Source organism: Nicotiana sylvestris, chromosome 8 (assembly GCF_000393655.2).
Source record: "Nicotiana sylvestris chromosome 8, ASM39365v2, whole genome shotgun sequence".
Classification (NCBI taxonomy): domain Eukaryota; kingdom Viridiplantae; phylum Streptophyta; class Magnoliopsida; order Solanales; family Solanaceae; genus Nicotiana; species Nicotiana sylvestris.
This window is the reverse complement of record NC_091064.1, coordinates 35,617,928-35,634,819: the sequence shown is the minus strand read 5'-3', so window position 1 is coordinate 35,634,819 and position 16,892 is coordinate 35,617,928. Positions and strand designations below refer to the sequence as shown.

General features: G+C 37.2%; 1 protein-coding gene across 2 annotated transcripts; it reads right to left on the bottom strand.

Annotated features, from left to right (window-relative positions):
- Positions 1 to 9,165: 9,165 nt before the first annotated feature.
- LOC104209985 (uncharacterized) lies at positions 9,166 to 15,552 on the bottom strand. 2 transcript variants are annotated; one of them, XM_009758762.2, is made up of 7 exons: positions 15,222 to 15,552; positions 12,431 to 12,528; positions 12,276 to 12,338; positions 12,114 to 12,161; positions 11,953 to 12,006; positions 11,322 to 11,379; positions 9,166 to 9,479 (listed from the first exon to the last, which is right to left on the bottom strand). In XM_009758762.2, the coding sequence occupies exons 2-7, from the start codon at positions 12,500 to 12,502 to the stop codon at positions 9,436 to 9,438; spliced, it is 339 nt and encodes a 112-aa protein (XP_009757064.1). In that variant the 5' UTR covers positions 12,503 to 12,528; positions 15,222 to 15,552; the 3' UTR covers positions 9,166 to 9,435. The 2 variants fall into 2 exon arrangements, with proteins under 2 accessions (XP_009757064.1, XP_009757065.1); XM_009758763.2 differs by lacking the exon at positions 9,166 to 9,479 and adding an exon at positions 10,911 to 11,180 and having other exon boundaries at positions 15,222 to 15,544.
- Positions 15,553 to 16,892: the final 1,340 nt, after the last annotated feature.

Genomic DNA, 16,892 nt, shown 5'->3' with positions numbered 1-16,892 from the left:
CGATCCCAAATATAACAAGCTTGTCCTAAATTTTAGATCCCATTAGATACTCGCCTAGGTGTAAGTCACTTCCCTAGTGCCTTTATTGCTTGAGAAAACCCTTACAAAAAAATATTATACTTAGATTATTTTCAGCATTCATTAGCATTAAATTAGAATAGTAACAAATCCAAACATGTTTAGAAGTGCAATTAAGAACAACACACATAGCTAGATTGGATAGAAACCCGATTCCAAACCAATATTGACTCTTTGTGGATTTGATCCCGACCTTTTGGGTAAAAGCTGCATCGACCACTCCTCGCCATTATATTATGGTGTAGGTTGGAGACAATCCGTAGGCATGTGCTTCAACCCACTTAGAGAAATAGTCAGTCATAAATAAAATAAATTGAGCCTTACCTAGTGCTGATGGAAGAGGTCCGACGATGCCCATCCCCCACTTCATGAATGGCCATGGGGATAAAACTGAATGCAGCAGATCCCCTATTTGATGAATCATGGGAGCATGTCTTTGACATTTATTGCATTTTTGCACAAACTCTTTCGCATATTTTTCCATATCAATCCAGTAATAGTCGGTTCTGATTACCTTTCGAACCAGTGATTCGGCGCCTAAGTGTTTCCCGCATGTGCCTTCGTGGACTTCCCTCAAGACATGCTCGGTATATTCCAGTCCTAGACATATTGCTAGTGGACCGTCGAACATACTTCTGAGTAAGGTTCCATCTTCGGACAGGCTAAATCGGGCTGCCTTTGTGCGCACGGCCCTTGATTCCTTTGGATCTGAGGGAAGTTTTCCATTCTTCAAATACTCTATGTATTTGTTTCTCCAATCCCAGGTCAAGCTTGTGGAGTGTATCTTGGCGTGGCCTTCTTCTACCACAGACCTCATGAGTTGTATGACAGCCCCCGAATTGAGTTCGTTGTCTTCGACTGATAACCCTAGGTTTGCGAGGGCATCGGCTTCGCTATTTTGATCTCGAGGCACATGTTGCAAAGTCCATTCCTTGAATCAGTGTAGAGTTACTTGTAGCTTATCCAGGTATCTTTGCATTCATTTTTCTCGAACCTCAAAGGTTCTGTTAACCTAGTTCACAATGAGGAGGGAGTCGCATTTGGCTTCGATCACCTCTGCTCCCAAGCCTTTGGCTAGTTCGAGACCTGCAATCATGGCCTCATATTCTGCCTTGTTGTTAGTCAGTTTTACAGTTCTGATAGATTGTCTAACCAGATTACTGTGGGTGGTTTTAGCACGATTTCGAGTCTGAACCCCTTTACGTTCGATACACCTTCCGTAAAGAGGGTCCAGATCCCCGAAGATGTACATGAGTTGACTAATAATTCTCTTTAAACCTCGGGCACTAGGGCCAGAGTGAAGTCAGCCACGAAGTCTGCCAAGATTTGAGACTTGATGGTTGTTTGGGGTCGATACTCAATATCGTACCCGCTGATTTCTACGGCCCATTTGGCCAGTCGTCCCGAAAGCTCGGGTTTATGAAAAATATTTTGAAGAGGATAAGTTGTTACAACACATATGGGATGACATTGAAAATATCATTTTAGTTTCCTAGAGGCGCTTGTCAAAGCGAGTGCTAACTTTTCTAGATGAGTATAACTAGTTTGGCTTCACCTAGGGTCCAACTAACATAATAGATAGGGAAGTATGTACCTTGTTCTTCTCGGACTAGGACTCCACTTACTGCTATCTCTGATACTTCCAGATATAAGTAAAGTTGTTCGTCTGCCCTCGACGTGTGAAGCAGCGGCGGGCTCGACAAGCACCTTTTAAGCTCCTCCAAGGCATGTTGGCATTCCAGAGTCCATGTGAAATTATTCTTCTTCTTCTTCAGCAACGAAAAGAACCGATGGCTCTTATCGGAGGATCTCGAGATAAATCGCCCCAGGGCGGCTATGCGCCTTGTTAACCTCTACACATCCTTTACATTGTCTACTACTGTGATGTCCTCGATAGCTTTGATTTTATCGGGGTTGATCTCGATTACTCGATTGGATACCATGAAGCCGAGAAATTTGCCAGAGCCGACCCCGAACGCACATTTTTCTGGGTTTGAGCTTCATGTTGTATTTCTTTAGTATACTGAAAGTTTCCTGCAAATGCTTCAAATGGTCCTCTACTTACAGGGACTTAACTAGCATGTCATCAATATAAACTTTCCATAGATTTCCCTATTTGTTCTTCGAACATTCGGTTTACTAGGCATTGATAGGTTGCACCAACATTTTTTAATTCGAATGGCATTACATTATAGCAGTAGGTAGTAGTGATGAATGAGGTCTTTTCCTGGTCTTCCGGGTTCATCCATATTTGGTTGTACCGGGAATAGGCGTCGAGAAAACTAAGGATCTCGTGGCCGACTGTGGCATCGATCATGTGATCGATATTAGGCAAAGGAAAAGAATCCTTGGGGAATGCTTTTTTAGATCTTTGTAATCTACACACATTCTAAGTTTGTTTCCCTTCTTAAGGACTACTACTACATTCGCTAACCATACAGGATATTTTACTTCCTGGATGAATCCTATTTTGAGAAGTTTGGTTACCTCGTCTTTGATGAAAGCGTGTTTGACCTCGAACGGGGGCCTTCTTTTTTGCTTCACTGGGCAGAATTTCGGGTCCAAGCTGAGTTTATTTACCGGTAATTTTTGGTGGGATCCTTGTCATGTCAATATGGGACCAAGAAAAGCAATCCATTTTAGTTTTAAGGAATTGAATAAGTTTTCTCCTGAGCTCGGGGGCTAGCCTCGTGCATACCTTTCGCTCGGGTTGATGCTCGGCCCGTATGATTTGTTCCAGCTCTTCGACAGTTGACTTGGTGGTGTCGGAATCAATGGGGGCTATGAAGGATCGAGGAAACCCATAATCACCATCCTCATCAGTCTCTTGCTTCTCTGATTGGGTCGAGGCCGGTGTCTGTGATTGCTATTTGACCTCCTATTTTTCCTTCGAACTTGACCCTTTCATTGATAAGAGCGCCAATATCAGTATCACTTCGTCGACGACAAACATTTCCTTAGCAGCGGGTTGCTCCTCATAGACTGTTTTGACTCCCTCTAGCGTTAGGAACTTTAGAACTTGGTGAAGGGTCGAGGGCACTGCCCTCATGTTATGGATCCGCGGTCTCCCGAATAGGGCATTATACCTCATATCGCCCTCGATCACATGGAACTTTATTTCTTGATTGGTCCCAGTCACATTTATTGGCAAAGTTATCTCACCTTTGGTGGTTTCACATACCATATTGAAGTCGTTCAATACTCGGGCCGCGGGCACAACCTGATCTTGTAGGCCGAGTTGTTCTAAGACCCTCGATCGAATAATATTGGCCAAGCTACCTGGATCAATTAAAACATGTTTAACTTGAGTCTTATTCATAAGTACAGATATTACCAGTACATCTTTATGGGGTTGTATGATCTCTTCTGCATCCTCGTCATTGAAAGACAAGGTTCCTTCTGGTACGTAGTCCCGAGTTCGCTTCTCCCTTGTGATCAACACCTTGGTGTGTTTTAACACTGGTCCTTGAGGAATATCAACCCCTATAAAGATCATGTGAATCACGTGTTGTGGCTTTTCTTGCTCATTCTATCTATTCGAATCCCTATTTTTGAAGTGATTCTTAGCCCGATCGCTTAAGAATTCCCGAAGGTACCCCTCATTGAATAGCCGGGCTACCTCCTCCCTTAGCCGTCTGTAATCTTCTATTTATGGCCATGAGTGCCATGATACTTGCACATTTGGTTGGGATTTCTCTGGGCCGTATCTGTTTGCAGAGGTCAAGGCCATCTAGTATCTTTGATACGTTCGATGGTTGATACGATGGCGGATGCATCTACATTGAAATAATATTCTAACAATTGTGGTGCTTCTTTGGGCCCGGCATCCCTGTCGAAACCACTATTTCTTATGAGTCCCCGTGAACTTTGACCTCGATCATTTCTCCTCTCATTTCGTGCAGGGTTTCGCCTAGATCCAGTGCCTTTACGGTCTCTATTATACGGTTGGTATCGATCTTTATTCGACCTTGGTTCTCAATCGATATCCCTTTTGACTCTATCCACGGGCCTGTTAGGATAAACGGACCCAGAAGGATTCCCCAGTTGATCATCCTCGATCCTGATCTTCGACTGATAGCGATTGTGTATATCGTCCCAAGTGATAGCTGGATATTCGATCAAATTCTGCTTCAACTACTGTGAAGCTATGGAACTCCAAACGTTGAGACCTTGAGTAAAAGCTTGAACAGCCCAATCGTTGGTGACCGGTGTCAAATCCATTTGTTCCATTTGGAATCGAGATACGAATTCCCTAAGCATCTCGTTGTCCTTCTGCCTTACCTTGAAAAGGTCTGACTTTCTTGTTGCAGCTTTAATGACTCTGGCATGTGCCTTTACAAAAAAGTCTGCAAGCATAGCGAACAAGTCAATAGAATTAGGCGGTAAATTCTGATACCATATCATAGCACCCTTTGATAGAGTTTCTCCAAATTTCTTCAGCAAGACGGATTCAATCTCGTCATCTTCCAAGTTATTTCCTTTGATTGCACATGTGTATGAGGTGACGTGTTCGTTTGGATCAATCGTCCTATTATATTTAGGAATCTCGGGCATACGGAACTTCTTGGGAATTGGCTTCGGAGCCGCACTTGGGGGAAAAGGTTTTTGTACAAACTTTTTGGAATCTATCCCTTTCAATATCGGCGGTGCCCCCGGGATTTGGTTGACCCTGGAGTTATAGGTTTTCACCTTCTTATCGTTTTCCTCGATCTTCTTTTCCCCTATCTCAATTCGCTTTGTCAGTTTTCGAGTATCTTTATAATAGCAGGATTGGTCTCTGATTCCTTCTCGTTCGATTTTCTTGAAATCGATTCGACCCTGTGTTCAACTTCTTGGGATGGCTTGAGTTCGACTCTGCTTAGCGTGTGGTTCTGATTTTGGAGCTGAGCTATTGCTGCCTGTTGGGCCTGCAACATTTCGAAGATTACCCGCAGGCTGATCCCGCCATCTTCACCGCTATGTGCATTCTGAGTAGCTGATCGGGTACCTTCAGAAATGTTGTTTTTAGGATCGACGACCAAATTTCAATTGATGGCTACATGCGAACTGACATCGATTGGATCTACAGCCGGAACTCCATCAAGGCCAGCAGGGGGTACAATGTTTTTTGGTGCAATGTTCTCATTCTCGCCATGGTGGCTGAAATCATTGTCAATGTGTTGAGGTGCTGACTGAGAGTTTGATATTTTTTAATCCTGTAATCAAAGACACTTCAAAGAACAAGCGTAAAATAATGTGTTACGAAAATTTGTACCAGACAATCACTATTATCCTTAGCCCCACGGTGGGTGCCAAACTGTTCACTCCAAAAATGGATAACAATTGATTTATAATGTGGTTTTAAGGACACGTAATTTAACTTGGCACAAACTGAGAGAAAACGTAAATTAATATTGAAATTAAATAAAAATAAAGCAAATCAAATGAGATGTATAGCTTTGATCCTCGAGCTAGGTCGCCTTCGAATCAAACAAGTATTTTACTGGAAAGTATGAACAGAATAATAGAGTATTGAGAGCTTAAGAAGATGGTATATTGCTTTATGTAACGTGAATATGATGTCCTTTACAAATGATCAAACCCCCTTTATATAGTAGGGGAGTCATACTCTTGGTACAATTCTAAATATAGTAAGAAATCTCATGATTGGCTAGTTAATCGGTCTCTTCTTGATACGTGCCAGGTTTTGCGCAGTGATCCTTGCCGATTGCAGATATTTCGTTTTTCCGTTATTCGACCCAGTAAGCTTTCCTCGATCTCCATCTTATTCGGTCTCGATCTTGGTCGAACTCAATCTTGGTCGGTTTTGGTCGGTCTCAATCTTAATCGGTCTCATGGTCTCGAGCTTAATCGGTCTCAAGGTCTCGAGCTTAACAACCTAACTCTACACTATAGTTTGATATAAATCGAAGCCGATCTTTGATTTATCATGCTCCAGCCTCGATCAATCGCACAAAAAAGGGCAAACCCGATTTTGACTGTATACACTACCGTTGATGAATAAAACAAGTCCAAGACTAAGTGAACTGAACTTTAATTTGTAGTGGTGTTAATTATAGGTTTCTTTTACTTTCGGTTTTTATGTTTTTTGTGTTTCTTTTGTTTACCTTATTAATGGTTAACTGCTTCATGTTTTGTAAGTAGTAGTTTGTCTATCAAAATGTAGTTTGCATCTTTGCCTGTAATCCTTTCGTTTTCATGCACGACAAACAGTAGCGCATCTTAAATTCGTAAAAGTGGTGTGTGACTAAGAGTATTACCATTGGACTTGTATGTCAATTTGGATCCGGGCTAACGGGAATTATACTCTTAGTAAATTTCTTCCCATGATCATAAAAGTAATAAATAAAATGAAATATTTACAGAACACTTTATCTTGTTTGTAATTAAATCCAGAAGAAATATTATCATGTATATCATGGGTGACTCGACTATAAGGCCAATAAAGTAATCACTTGGGGCTCCAACTTTTTGAGGGCTCCGTTTTTTCCTTAAAGATGTAGTGTATATGTATTATTAAAAAAATGTGTATACATTTAAATTTTAAAAAAAATTAGAGCGAAAGTACAATAACTTTAATATGAGGATCATTGTGACGATTAGAGAATGAAATAGTTTTTAATGAATTGTTTCCTTACATGGGTAGGGGCTATTGTTTGCCTCATATATATCCTAACAACTAATACAGGCCCACTTATAATTTATATATTTACCTTTTGCATTCTCTCTTTTACTATTTTTATTCTCAATATTGAAAAGTCTCTCAGTCGGCAACTTACAGCGGCTTACAAGTTATCTTCTTCAAAGCATTACAACGAACAATCATTATATTGAAGGAATGCAACACTTTTCGATATTATTATATCAACTTATCTTATTTATCTGTGATAACTACTGCTTCTTTTTAAACTGCTTTATCATAACTTATTCGCTTTCGTTACTTTCATTTTTAAACTGCAATGAATTGATTGTCCCTATCGGACCTTTTTTGGGCCATATTTTCTCTTGAGCCGAGAGTCTTCGAAAATAAACTTTCTGCCTCCTAAGGTAGAGGTAAGGCCCGTACACTCTACCTCCCAGACCCTACTTTGTGAGTCTCACCGGTATGTTATTGTTGTATATCAACTTATTAAATTCTTGAGCCGATTATATAGTTCTACCTTTATTTTATACTTTTTCGTTGCAAATTTGTCGTTGATATTCTTACTTAGGGCCTCTCTCTGAAATTTGGCTTTAGGCTCCCATTCTTGTTAAGACGGCCCTGATGTATGTATATACATTCAAAAGTTAATTTATACGACTGTAACAATAAATTTCTATGTCGAGAAAAATAAATAATCAAGACTAGAAATTACGTAACAAATGTAGTATTTAATTTCAAGTATTGTAAATAATACAATCTCTATCGTACTCCTCTTAGGGACTTTTTGGGGCTGGTCTTGAGATTTTGTCCCGAAAATTAATAATATTACTAGAATGACCCTAATATGTTATATTCACGCAATTAATAAAATAATGCGGACTAAAATACCCTATCGTTGAGCGACAGATGGCGGCACGAGCAACCAAAATCGGTAAACTGCGCCATGCATAAGTTATGACAAAGTTATAGTAGTTTATGGAACGAAGCTATCTTGTTGCATAACACACAAAATTTATCAGGTTGTTATAATTTTAAAACTATGAACAAAAAGTTTTTTGAAAAAAAAAAAATGTTAGAAGGATAGCAAGTAAGTTATGATAAAACGGTACGGTTTCATATTTTATTCAACCTAACTATTTAGTTGGATAACGACAAATTCTACTGGATTTGTCATGTTTTACCAATGATGCGATGTTAAAGTTATAAATGACAAAAAGGTAGAATTTTTGACTTATTGATCATATCACTATAGTTCATTTGGTAGAGAATTCTACCAAATTGGCGAAGCTGAGTTGTACGAGATTGTCATGTGTCATCAATTGCACCTCATTTAAAGTTATAAAAATTAATGATAAAACGTAAAACTTTTAACTTAATTGATTATATTACTATAGTTCATTTGATAGAGAATTCTGCTAGATTGGCAGAGCTTAGCTCAAACTACTTATTTTATTCGGTGCACGACTATAGCAATACGGTAGACTTTAAAGTATATGTATTCTATCAATATATTTAAATTGGTTGTGAATCCGACCATGTAGGCATAACTTAGCTCTCACATAATCAACTTATTTACATAAAAGACGCCAGGACACAAGTTTATATCTGGAGAGCATATATGTCATTTGGCTTGCCAAATAAACACACGAGAGCTGTTTTGGCAACAATGACATCGAGGATGTTCTTTGAAGACCAGGCAGATGCGGGGCCACGCGGCGTAAATATTTTGCCATGAAAGATCACCGACGCACCATATCGAACGAGTTTACAGAGCTTATTATCGGCGGCAGAAGCAAAGGAATTCATGCTCTTTGGTGTTAAGAGTCATCAAAGAAATTGGTTCATTCAAAAGTGCTAATGTGCTGGCATGAACAACCCAGCTCAAAATTGATAGCGAGCAGCAGCACATCTAGCGTTGATATCGCCGTAAATGGAAGTAAAAGAAAGAGATTAAAATAAAATTAAAATTTTAAAAAGAAAAAAAAAAGTAAAAAGAAAAAAGACGTGAAAAAGTAAAATCAAATTATATATGACGTGGCAAAGACATAAGGCCGAATGTGTAACACCTTTCACAGTGACTGGTTATATATGTCTCAAGTGGGTGTTGATTCCACTTTAAATAAGGATTGGGGAAAGTTAGCTCATAGGGCTTTTCTGGTACTCTGCGGAAGATGCGTGAATTGACATGCTAAACCGATCTTGCTTAGGGCGGGTGACCATCTTATAATTGAAGATAAGCACCGAAAGTAAGGAAGCGAGGCGGGGGGGGGGGGGGGGGGGGAGTTTCTTAGGTTGGCCATAAAATATCAATGTGTAAGTGACTGCACCTAATGCATTTCCCCTAATTTCTTGTACTACTCGTATGCACAGAACTAGAATACACCATTACTAACATTCATGTTTAACCTTCAGTCTATTTCTAGAAAGAATGCTAACATTTCCAATTAACATCAAAGACATAGCAATTTTTTATTAGGCAGTTACCAAAGTCAAACCTCCGTACCATGACAAAGTAGCTGAAATCATACATAAATGGAGGATCACAGAAAGTATAACTCCAAAGTTACAACACCGCAGCTACTGATTTGGTTGCCTCAAATAAACATGAAAACACCTCAAACTCTTTGATTTTGCTTTCTTAATACTGAAGAGAAATTGCTCATACATGTAATAACAATGAACAATATCACAAGCTCGAAGGCCATTATCCGCTTTCATTCATTTGCAGTTGCATCCTCTGGTGGCGCATTGCTTCCATCTAGAAGAGGGAAGAGAGAAAGTGAGGCTACAAAACTTAAAGACAGATGATGAAAAAGTAATGGTAACTCAAATTTGACAGTTACACAGCCTAATTTACACAATTTCATCTCCGACCCATGATTTTCATTTTAAATCCTCTGATGTTGTCCATAACTTTTCTTTTGCATAACTTTTGAAAGATTTTGAGTTCAAAGAAGAAAAAAATGTAAAAGAAAAATGAGGGCATGTATGGTTTCAGGTGTAAGCAAAAACAATCATGATATAAGAAGGGCCAAATACGTAGACAGCCCATTAAACTTGGCCCAATTTTTCATTTTAGCACTTTAACTCAGCATGTTCCATTTTGGCCCTCCAACCCCATTTATTTTGTTCCACTTTGACACAAAAGCTGACTAGATTCCATGTGTGATTTGCCTCACACTTGTAGGCGCGTGAGAGCCATTTTTTAAGCCAAATTTCATACTTCCCAACGTAGAGACAGATCCAGAATTTAAAACCTATAGATTCAATTTTAATGTTTTTAACATTGAACCCATTATATTTTTAAAGTTATGGGTTTATATCTATTTTTTTACATTTTTAATGAATTTTTACATACAAATTTTTACTCCGCGTCGAATGTTATGGGTTCAGTTGAACCCGTAGTTATTACTGAAAATATATATAAAAAAAAATATTTTTTCCACGAGAGGGGGCAGAAAAAACGAAAAATAATAATTTGAAATTACCAAAAAAAAAAATTGCGGGGGGTTGGGGGGCAATGGGGTGGGGGTGGGGGTAGCAGCTGGGTATTTGTCCGCGCTGCATTTTTACCTGGGATAAAAGTTTTTGTGTCAAAGAGGAACAAAAGAACCCATTATATTTTCAAATGTTATGGGTTTATATCTATTTTTTTTACAATTTTAAGAATTTTTACATACAAATTTTTACTCCGCGTCAGAAATTATGGGTTCAGTTGAACCCGTAGTTATTACTGAAAATATATTAAAAAAAAATCCTCGGGATGTGGGCTGAAAAAACGAAAAAATAATAATTTAAAATTACAAAAAAAAAAAGTAAAAAAAAAAATTGTGCCGGGGGGGGGGGGGGGGGGGGTAAGAAAATTTTTTGTGTCAAAATGGAACAAAAGAAATGGGGTTGGAGGGCCAAAATGGAACAAGGCTGAGTTAAGTGCCAAAATGAAAAATTGGACCAAGTTTAATGGACTGTATATGTATTTGGCCTATAAGAATCCATACTGTATCATACAACGTTTGCTATAAAGTACAAAATCCTGCATTAATAGTTAATCTCCGTATAACCAATACAACGTTTGATTTTGGGGAACTCCGCATAACTTATGCGAAGTTTAACACCAAAAACGGAACATTGTATAAACAATATAGGAATAATTTATACGGGAATTCTATGACAAATTTTATGCAGGATAGAAGGTGGAATAAGTAATCTGTGTATTGCTAATACACGGACAAGAGCATCTACAATAAAAATGCCCTCACAAAGGTAATAATCCCTAAATAACAACCCCATATCATTTATTAACCATATAACAATCCATGCATATTCGTATAACAATCCCCATATTGTTAATACTCCACATAAAAAATTTTGTATTATTATTCACTGAATCTCCGTATAACAATCCATGCATTACCATCACTGTATAACTAAGCCATCAACCCCCGAATGTTTTGTGCACCTTCCACCCAAAAAAAAGGATAGACCATTTAATTCTCATGGAGAGATCTCATTTACTTGAGCTGTAATAGGGTTGTCAATCCCCAAACCAGAAATTTCACGGGAGCAACAGTAAATATATTAAGAAAATCATCTTGCATACCTTCACCCTCAGATGGAGCATAAGGCGACTTGCGGTATCGAGTTTGTTGATTCGTCGGCTAAATTAGAAAAGTTCAGATAGAAACGTCAGAAGTGAATGACAAAGCTCACAAAGGAAATGCTTAACACTAGTGGAATCAAACAGGGCGGTCATGTCACTCTCATCCATCTTGAAGTGCAATGTATCACATTTTGTACATCCAAACACAAGTCAAAAAGATACCCTAATAGGACATGTTAAACATGCAAAACCACTATCCTGTCCATTGTCAAGGCCTCCTTAACATCAGGTATAAATGTCAATCAAGCAGCCAAAAAGAACTAGTAAGATTTTCAACATTTGCCCCCTTGCCTCCCCCCACCCCCCAAAAAAAACAAAAAAAGGAATAAAGAATATATATCATTGTTAAGACAAAATAAGAACGAAATACATCAGCCCAAGGGTACGTCTGGTGCTTCCTTAACAACCCACACTTACCCACACAAAATAAAACAAAATAGAGTAAAATTAATACAAACAACCAAACAAAGTGCTTTGCAAGCTCTAATGTGCCTTGCAGCAGAAAGGACTAGAGAACTATAAACAAAAGCAGTTCTAGGCAAAAAGAAACGGCATGGAATTGACATGATACCTGCAACTTTGGCCGAAGTGCCTCGAGTGGACCTTTAGGCTTCGCTACACCTTGCTGTGATCATCAACAATCATTAAGGCTTGGGGGATCACCATAATAAAGGTATGGACAAAGAAAAGTCAACTACAATGACATTGTGAGACTACAGAGAGGAACAATACCTTTCCAAGAGCCCAATCCGCAGAATCAAAATAAGCACGTTCATGATCCTGACAACCAACAAGGGTTAATTAAAACAGACAGAAGTTGACCACGATATTGGAAGTTCACAGCACAAGCAATCACAAGCAGTGTAGAAACAGTAACGCCATTGGGTTCATTACCTTAGAGATAAGAGGTGGTTTCTTTGGCATAATTCCTCCGTATTTCTTTTTAACAACTTCCTCCTATAATAACAAATGGCAAATATATATGTCAAAATCTCTGTACCATAACTTAAATTTAACATGGTAAGCAAAAATCTTGAAGTGAGCACAACTTCCTGTTTGGTTGATGGCATTGGCTTTTCTGCTCCATCTATTTGGTCTTGGACATCCTCCATCTCTGACATACTTCTACTGACCTAGTTTACAACAACTGCAATTGCAAGGAAAAATAAATCGCTTACCCCAAATGAACATTTCAATAAAACCTCCAATTTAAGACATTATACATAAAGTCAGATATCATTCTTCAAACAAAATCCCACTAATGTAGTCTGGAACTAGCTTTTTGGTAGAGAGGAGGAAAGGGATAAATCATTCACTAGACTTTAAACATATCTTTCTCATGAAAGAGGGATGTATGTGAAGAAACATGAGACATGTGAGACATTTTTCCAAATTCAATTCCTTTGTTTGTGATTCCTGAAATGGCATCTCTCTGCAAGTGGTCATCTCAGAGATGCATAAAACACATGCGGAAAACATTTTCTGCTCACGTGATCCCTAATGCATCACTGAAAGAACAAAACAACCCCTGATCTCGAGTCAAAACCACAACAGAGGATAATAACACAATCGCTCATGCTTCAAATTTTGATCTTCACGACCAAAGAAACAGTGGAAGGTTAAAGTGTGTAATTGAAGATTTTCATGTTTGTCTTAGTTGATTTGTAACCATACCTCCGTTCAATTACTGCGTTAGACTTATGTATTAGGACATGATGATTTCTGTAAGTAATGAATTTGTAGTTACAATGTTTATCCAATAATTCAATAATTTAAAACTGGGTCATTACATATGCAAATACAAACAAGGCTAACCAATCCTCCAATGGTAGTAAAATCTTCGCTAGTTTCCTCGCACGTCTAGAGGCTTCACGTATTTCAGGCCTAACCATTTGTGGACATAATAAATGAAAAAGGCATCCAATGGAGAAGGGCCTGCATTTCTAGCCACCAATTTAATCTTCTACCAGAAGTACAATCAGTCCAAAATAGAGCAGAACTGGATATAAAAGATTTATATAGCCGGCCCCACTAATTTGGGATTAAAACATAGTCGATTGAATGATATCAAAACATACAATATCATACAGACTAATGAAAGCTCAAAGAGCATCAGATCCCTCATCCGGAACAGAAAAAGAAAAGGAGCATAGAATAAGCCAAAATGCATCATTAGATGCAACAAGGACATGAAGTTCTTGCCAGTGATTTAGATCAAGCTCAAGTGCCAGTCAGAGTCACTGCTGCAACTAGCAATGCTAAAATACCATATCTATGAATGAAGACATATGCATAAATACATAAATTGACGCATATGCATGTAAGTGTTTGTGTGTCTAATTACCCTGTTCACTCTCTAACGAGAACTCTCTCTTTCCAATCAAATTGTTCTCTTTGTTTTGGAATTTTTTTTAACCAAATTCAAATAGAATTTAGTCTAGAAGTCAATATAGAGTTAATATTTTTGAAGGAATTTGATCTTTTTCTTTGATATATTAGTAGGTTTCACAAAATAATTTTGATTATACGGATACAAAAAATAGGTATTGTAAAAGGTAGGTGAGAAACTCTTTTCAACAGGAAACTGGACACAATGAGCATGCCTGATTTTGGTTATAAGGAGTAATAATCACAGTGAAAAAACCAATAACTCCGTATTATTTTTTACTAGAGATAATAGTCAAGCCTTGTGACATCCTAGTATTAAATGGACTAATCAGGATTCAAAAGAAAAATGTTTCAATCGATTTCAGCTAGTTAGATTTGAAATGGTTGAATCACTTGGATAACAGAGACAATTTGGAAGAGGAAATGAAGTTTACAAGCCGCTTTTTCTCTTTCTTTTTCTTGTGAGTTAACAGTCAAGATCACGAGAACTCGTGAGCCACAATCACATAGGAAGGAGATATGAATGCCTATCAACTTATAAAAATTAAAGGCACAAGGCCCCATGGCTTCAATCTAGTGGGCTTCAATCAAGTGGTAAAAGTGCAGCACATGATGTGTGGGTTAGGTACACGTCACCGGTTTGAACCAAATTGCAAACCAAGAGTTTCGACCCAATAGAGGGGCACATCCATCATTCATCGAGTTTCGACCCGTGCGCCACTGGCCCCAGGAATTTCTCCGTTATAAAAAAAATAAAATTAAAATAAAAGGCACAAGAACTACAGTGAGAGAAGACACAACGTAATGGGATATAGGGTGTTAGTTACGAGGCTAAGATGAACCCAATAACTTTGGTTCATACCCTATATATATGTTACTCCATCTGTTTCAAATTATGTGTGTTACTTTCCTTTTTAGCCTTTTTCTATATTTAGTAACTCTTTAACTCCAACATTCCACATGACATAATTAAGACTACAAGATTCAAGGACATTTTGCTCATTAAACACATCTTTTGTTTAAGACCATTAGATTCACAAGTATTTCTTACTTCTCTTAAATTCCATGCCCAATCAACTAAGACACATAAAATGAAACGGAGAGAGTATACTAGAATTCACTAAATAAGTACACCTAATTGACTTTTAAACCAATAAATCAAATCACTAGAACCCATTCAAGTTGCGGATCCGCATCTAATGTACTGCAAACCCAATCCACGATTCACATCTTATCATGAAAAAAATCATTGGGAAAAAGGATTAGGGTTTTTGAATCGACTTAGACAAACAAGAAATCAATAAGAGTTAGGGTCAAAATGTAAGATCCAAAGAAGACAGTACCAAATTCATAAATACTACAATAACAAAAATTTATTGGGGTTAAAGAAATATTTAAAAGAGCAAATATTCAATAAAGAAGAGAAAATAGTTAAGGGAGTGAGTGACTTACCAAATCAAAGGAAGCAGAAGAATGGCCAGAGGGGTTTGGATCAAATCGAGAGAGGGAGAAGAAATTTCAACTGTTAGTGGCCAAGTCCTTTAATAAAGAATCTTTGAATTGATTGATATAAATAAATAAATAAATAAATCATAAATCATAGTCTGTTACATTACTGACGCTGTTAGATCAAACCCCGTGAGTTTTCACCATTCACACATTGTTAGATCCCCGGGATTTTTAACCTGCTTATTACATGGAATTCATCCCAATTCACACCCCATTCTATTATTTGTACTTGTAAAAATAATAAAAGGAATGATATATTTCATTTTCTAAATTAAGTTGTTTGAATCTTTTATATATAATTTGATATTTAAGATGTTTTAAATTTGAACATTGAAAAATTAAGATGATTTGTTTTCTTAGTATTTAAATATGTATAATTTTATTTTATTCAAAATTAATAAAGACAAAATTTAAATAAAAAATAATTAAATATTAGAACCTTATATTAGATCCATAATTATTAAAAAGAATCAAGGCCAGCTCTAACCTTATGAGTGGTAAGGCGTGTGCTTTAGGCTCCCCAAATTTGGGGGCCTCATTTTTTAATTTATAGGTATTTAAAAAATAATATTTAGTACTTTTAATATTAAAAAAGAATAGAGTTTTTAATATAAAAGGAAAGGAATTTTTATATATATAAAAAAAAATACAGTAATAATTTGGCTTATTTAAAAAGGGGCAGATGAATAGTTTTCTCAACGTTTCAATTTTTCACTTTTTACTCTTTCATTAGATAATATGTAAAAAATTTACTCTTCCTTTCTTAATTTGTCCAAGTTAATTTTTCTTTTTTCCAATCTCTTCATAGTTTAAAAACCCCTACATATTTTTTGTCTTTCTCTTTAATATTCTTATTCACCTTCTTTCTCCAAGATTTCATTAGTTTAAGTGTTCAACAATACTTTTAAGCTTCGAATAGTTCTATACTTTTATTGCTCTATAATATCTTAACTAAAATCAATAATATCTCAAGAAAGACTAAATGAGATGGCTATAATATTAATTGAGAAGGAATTATTAGAAAAAATCGATTATAAAAAAGAATATTAACAATTTTGTATCTCAAAAAGCTAGAAGAATAGACTTCAAATAAAAAATATATCTTATAAATTTCTTTTAAAAATTTAGGCCTCATATTAAACTTTGGCTTTAGGCCCCGCATGTGCTTGAGTCGCCCTTGGAAAGAATATTATTCTATCGAATTGTTTGTTTAATGAAGCACGCTTTAAAAGCTAAAAATGGTGATGGGTGATTTGTGAAGTTGTTGGTGGTGATGGTAATCAAACGATACTGGTAGGTGGTAATGGTTATGCAGTGATGACCGATAGTGACGGTTGGTGGAGCTACCTTGTAGTGGTTGTTGTGTAATAGTAGTGGTAATAGTTGTGTGGCGATGCATGTGCAATTTGGCTAGCGGTGGATATGATTAGTGGGGGCCGATCTACCTTATGAGGTAGGAGTGTCACGCCCCGCACACGTTTCAGCTAAAATTCTTAATATGTGTATATATTGTTTACCCTAAAAACGGATAACAATTAAATTTATATTGTGGTTTTAAGGACACGTGATTTACTTAGCACAAATTGAGAGAAAACGTATATCGACAATGAAATT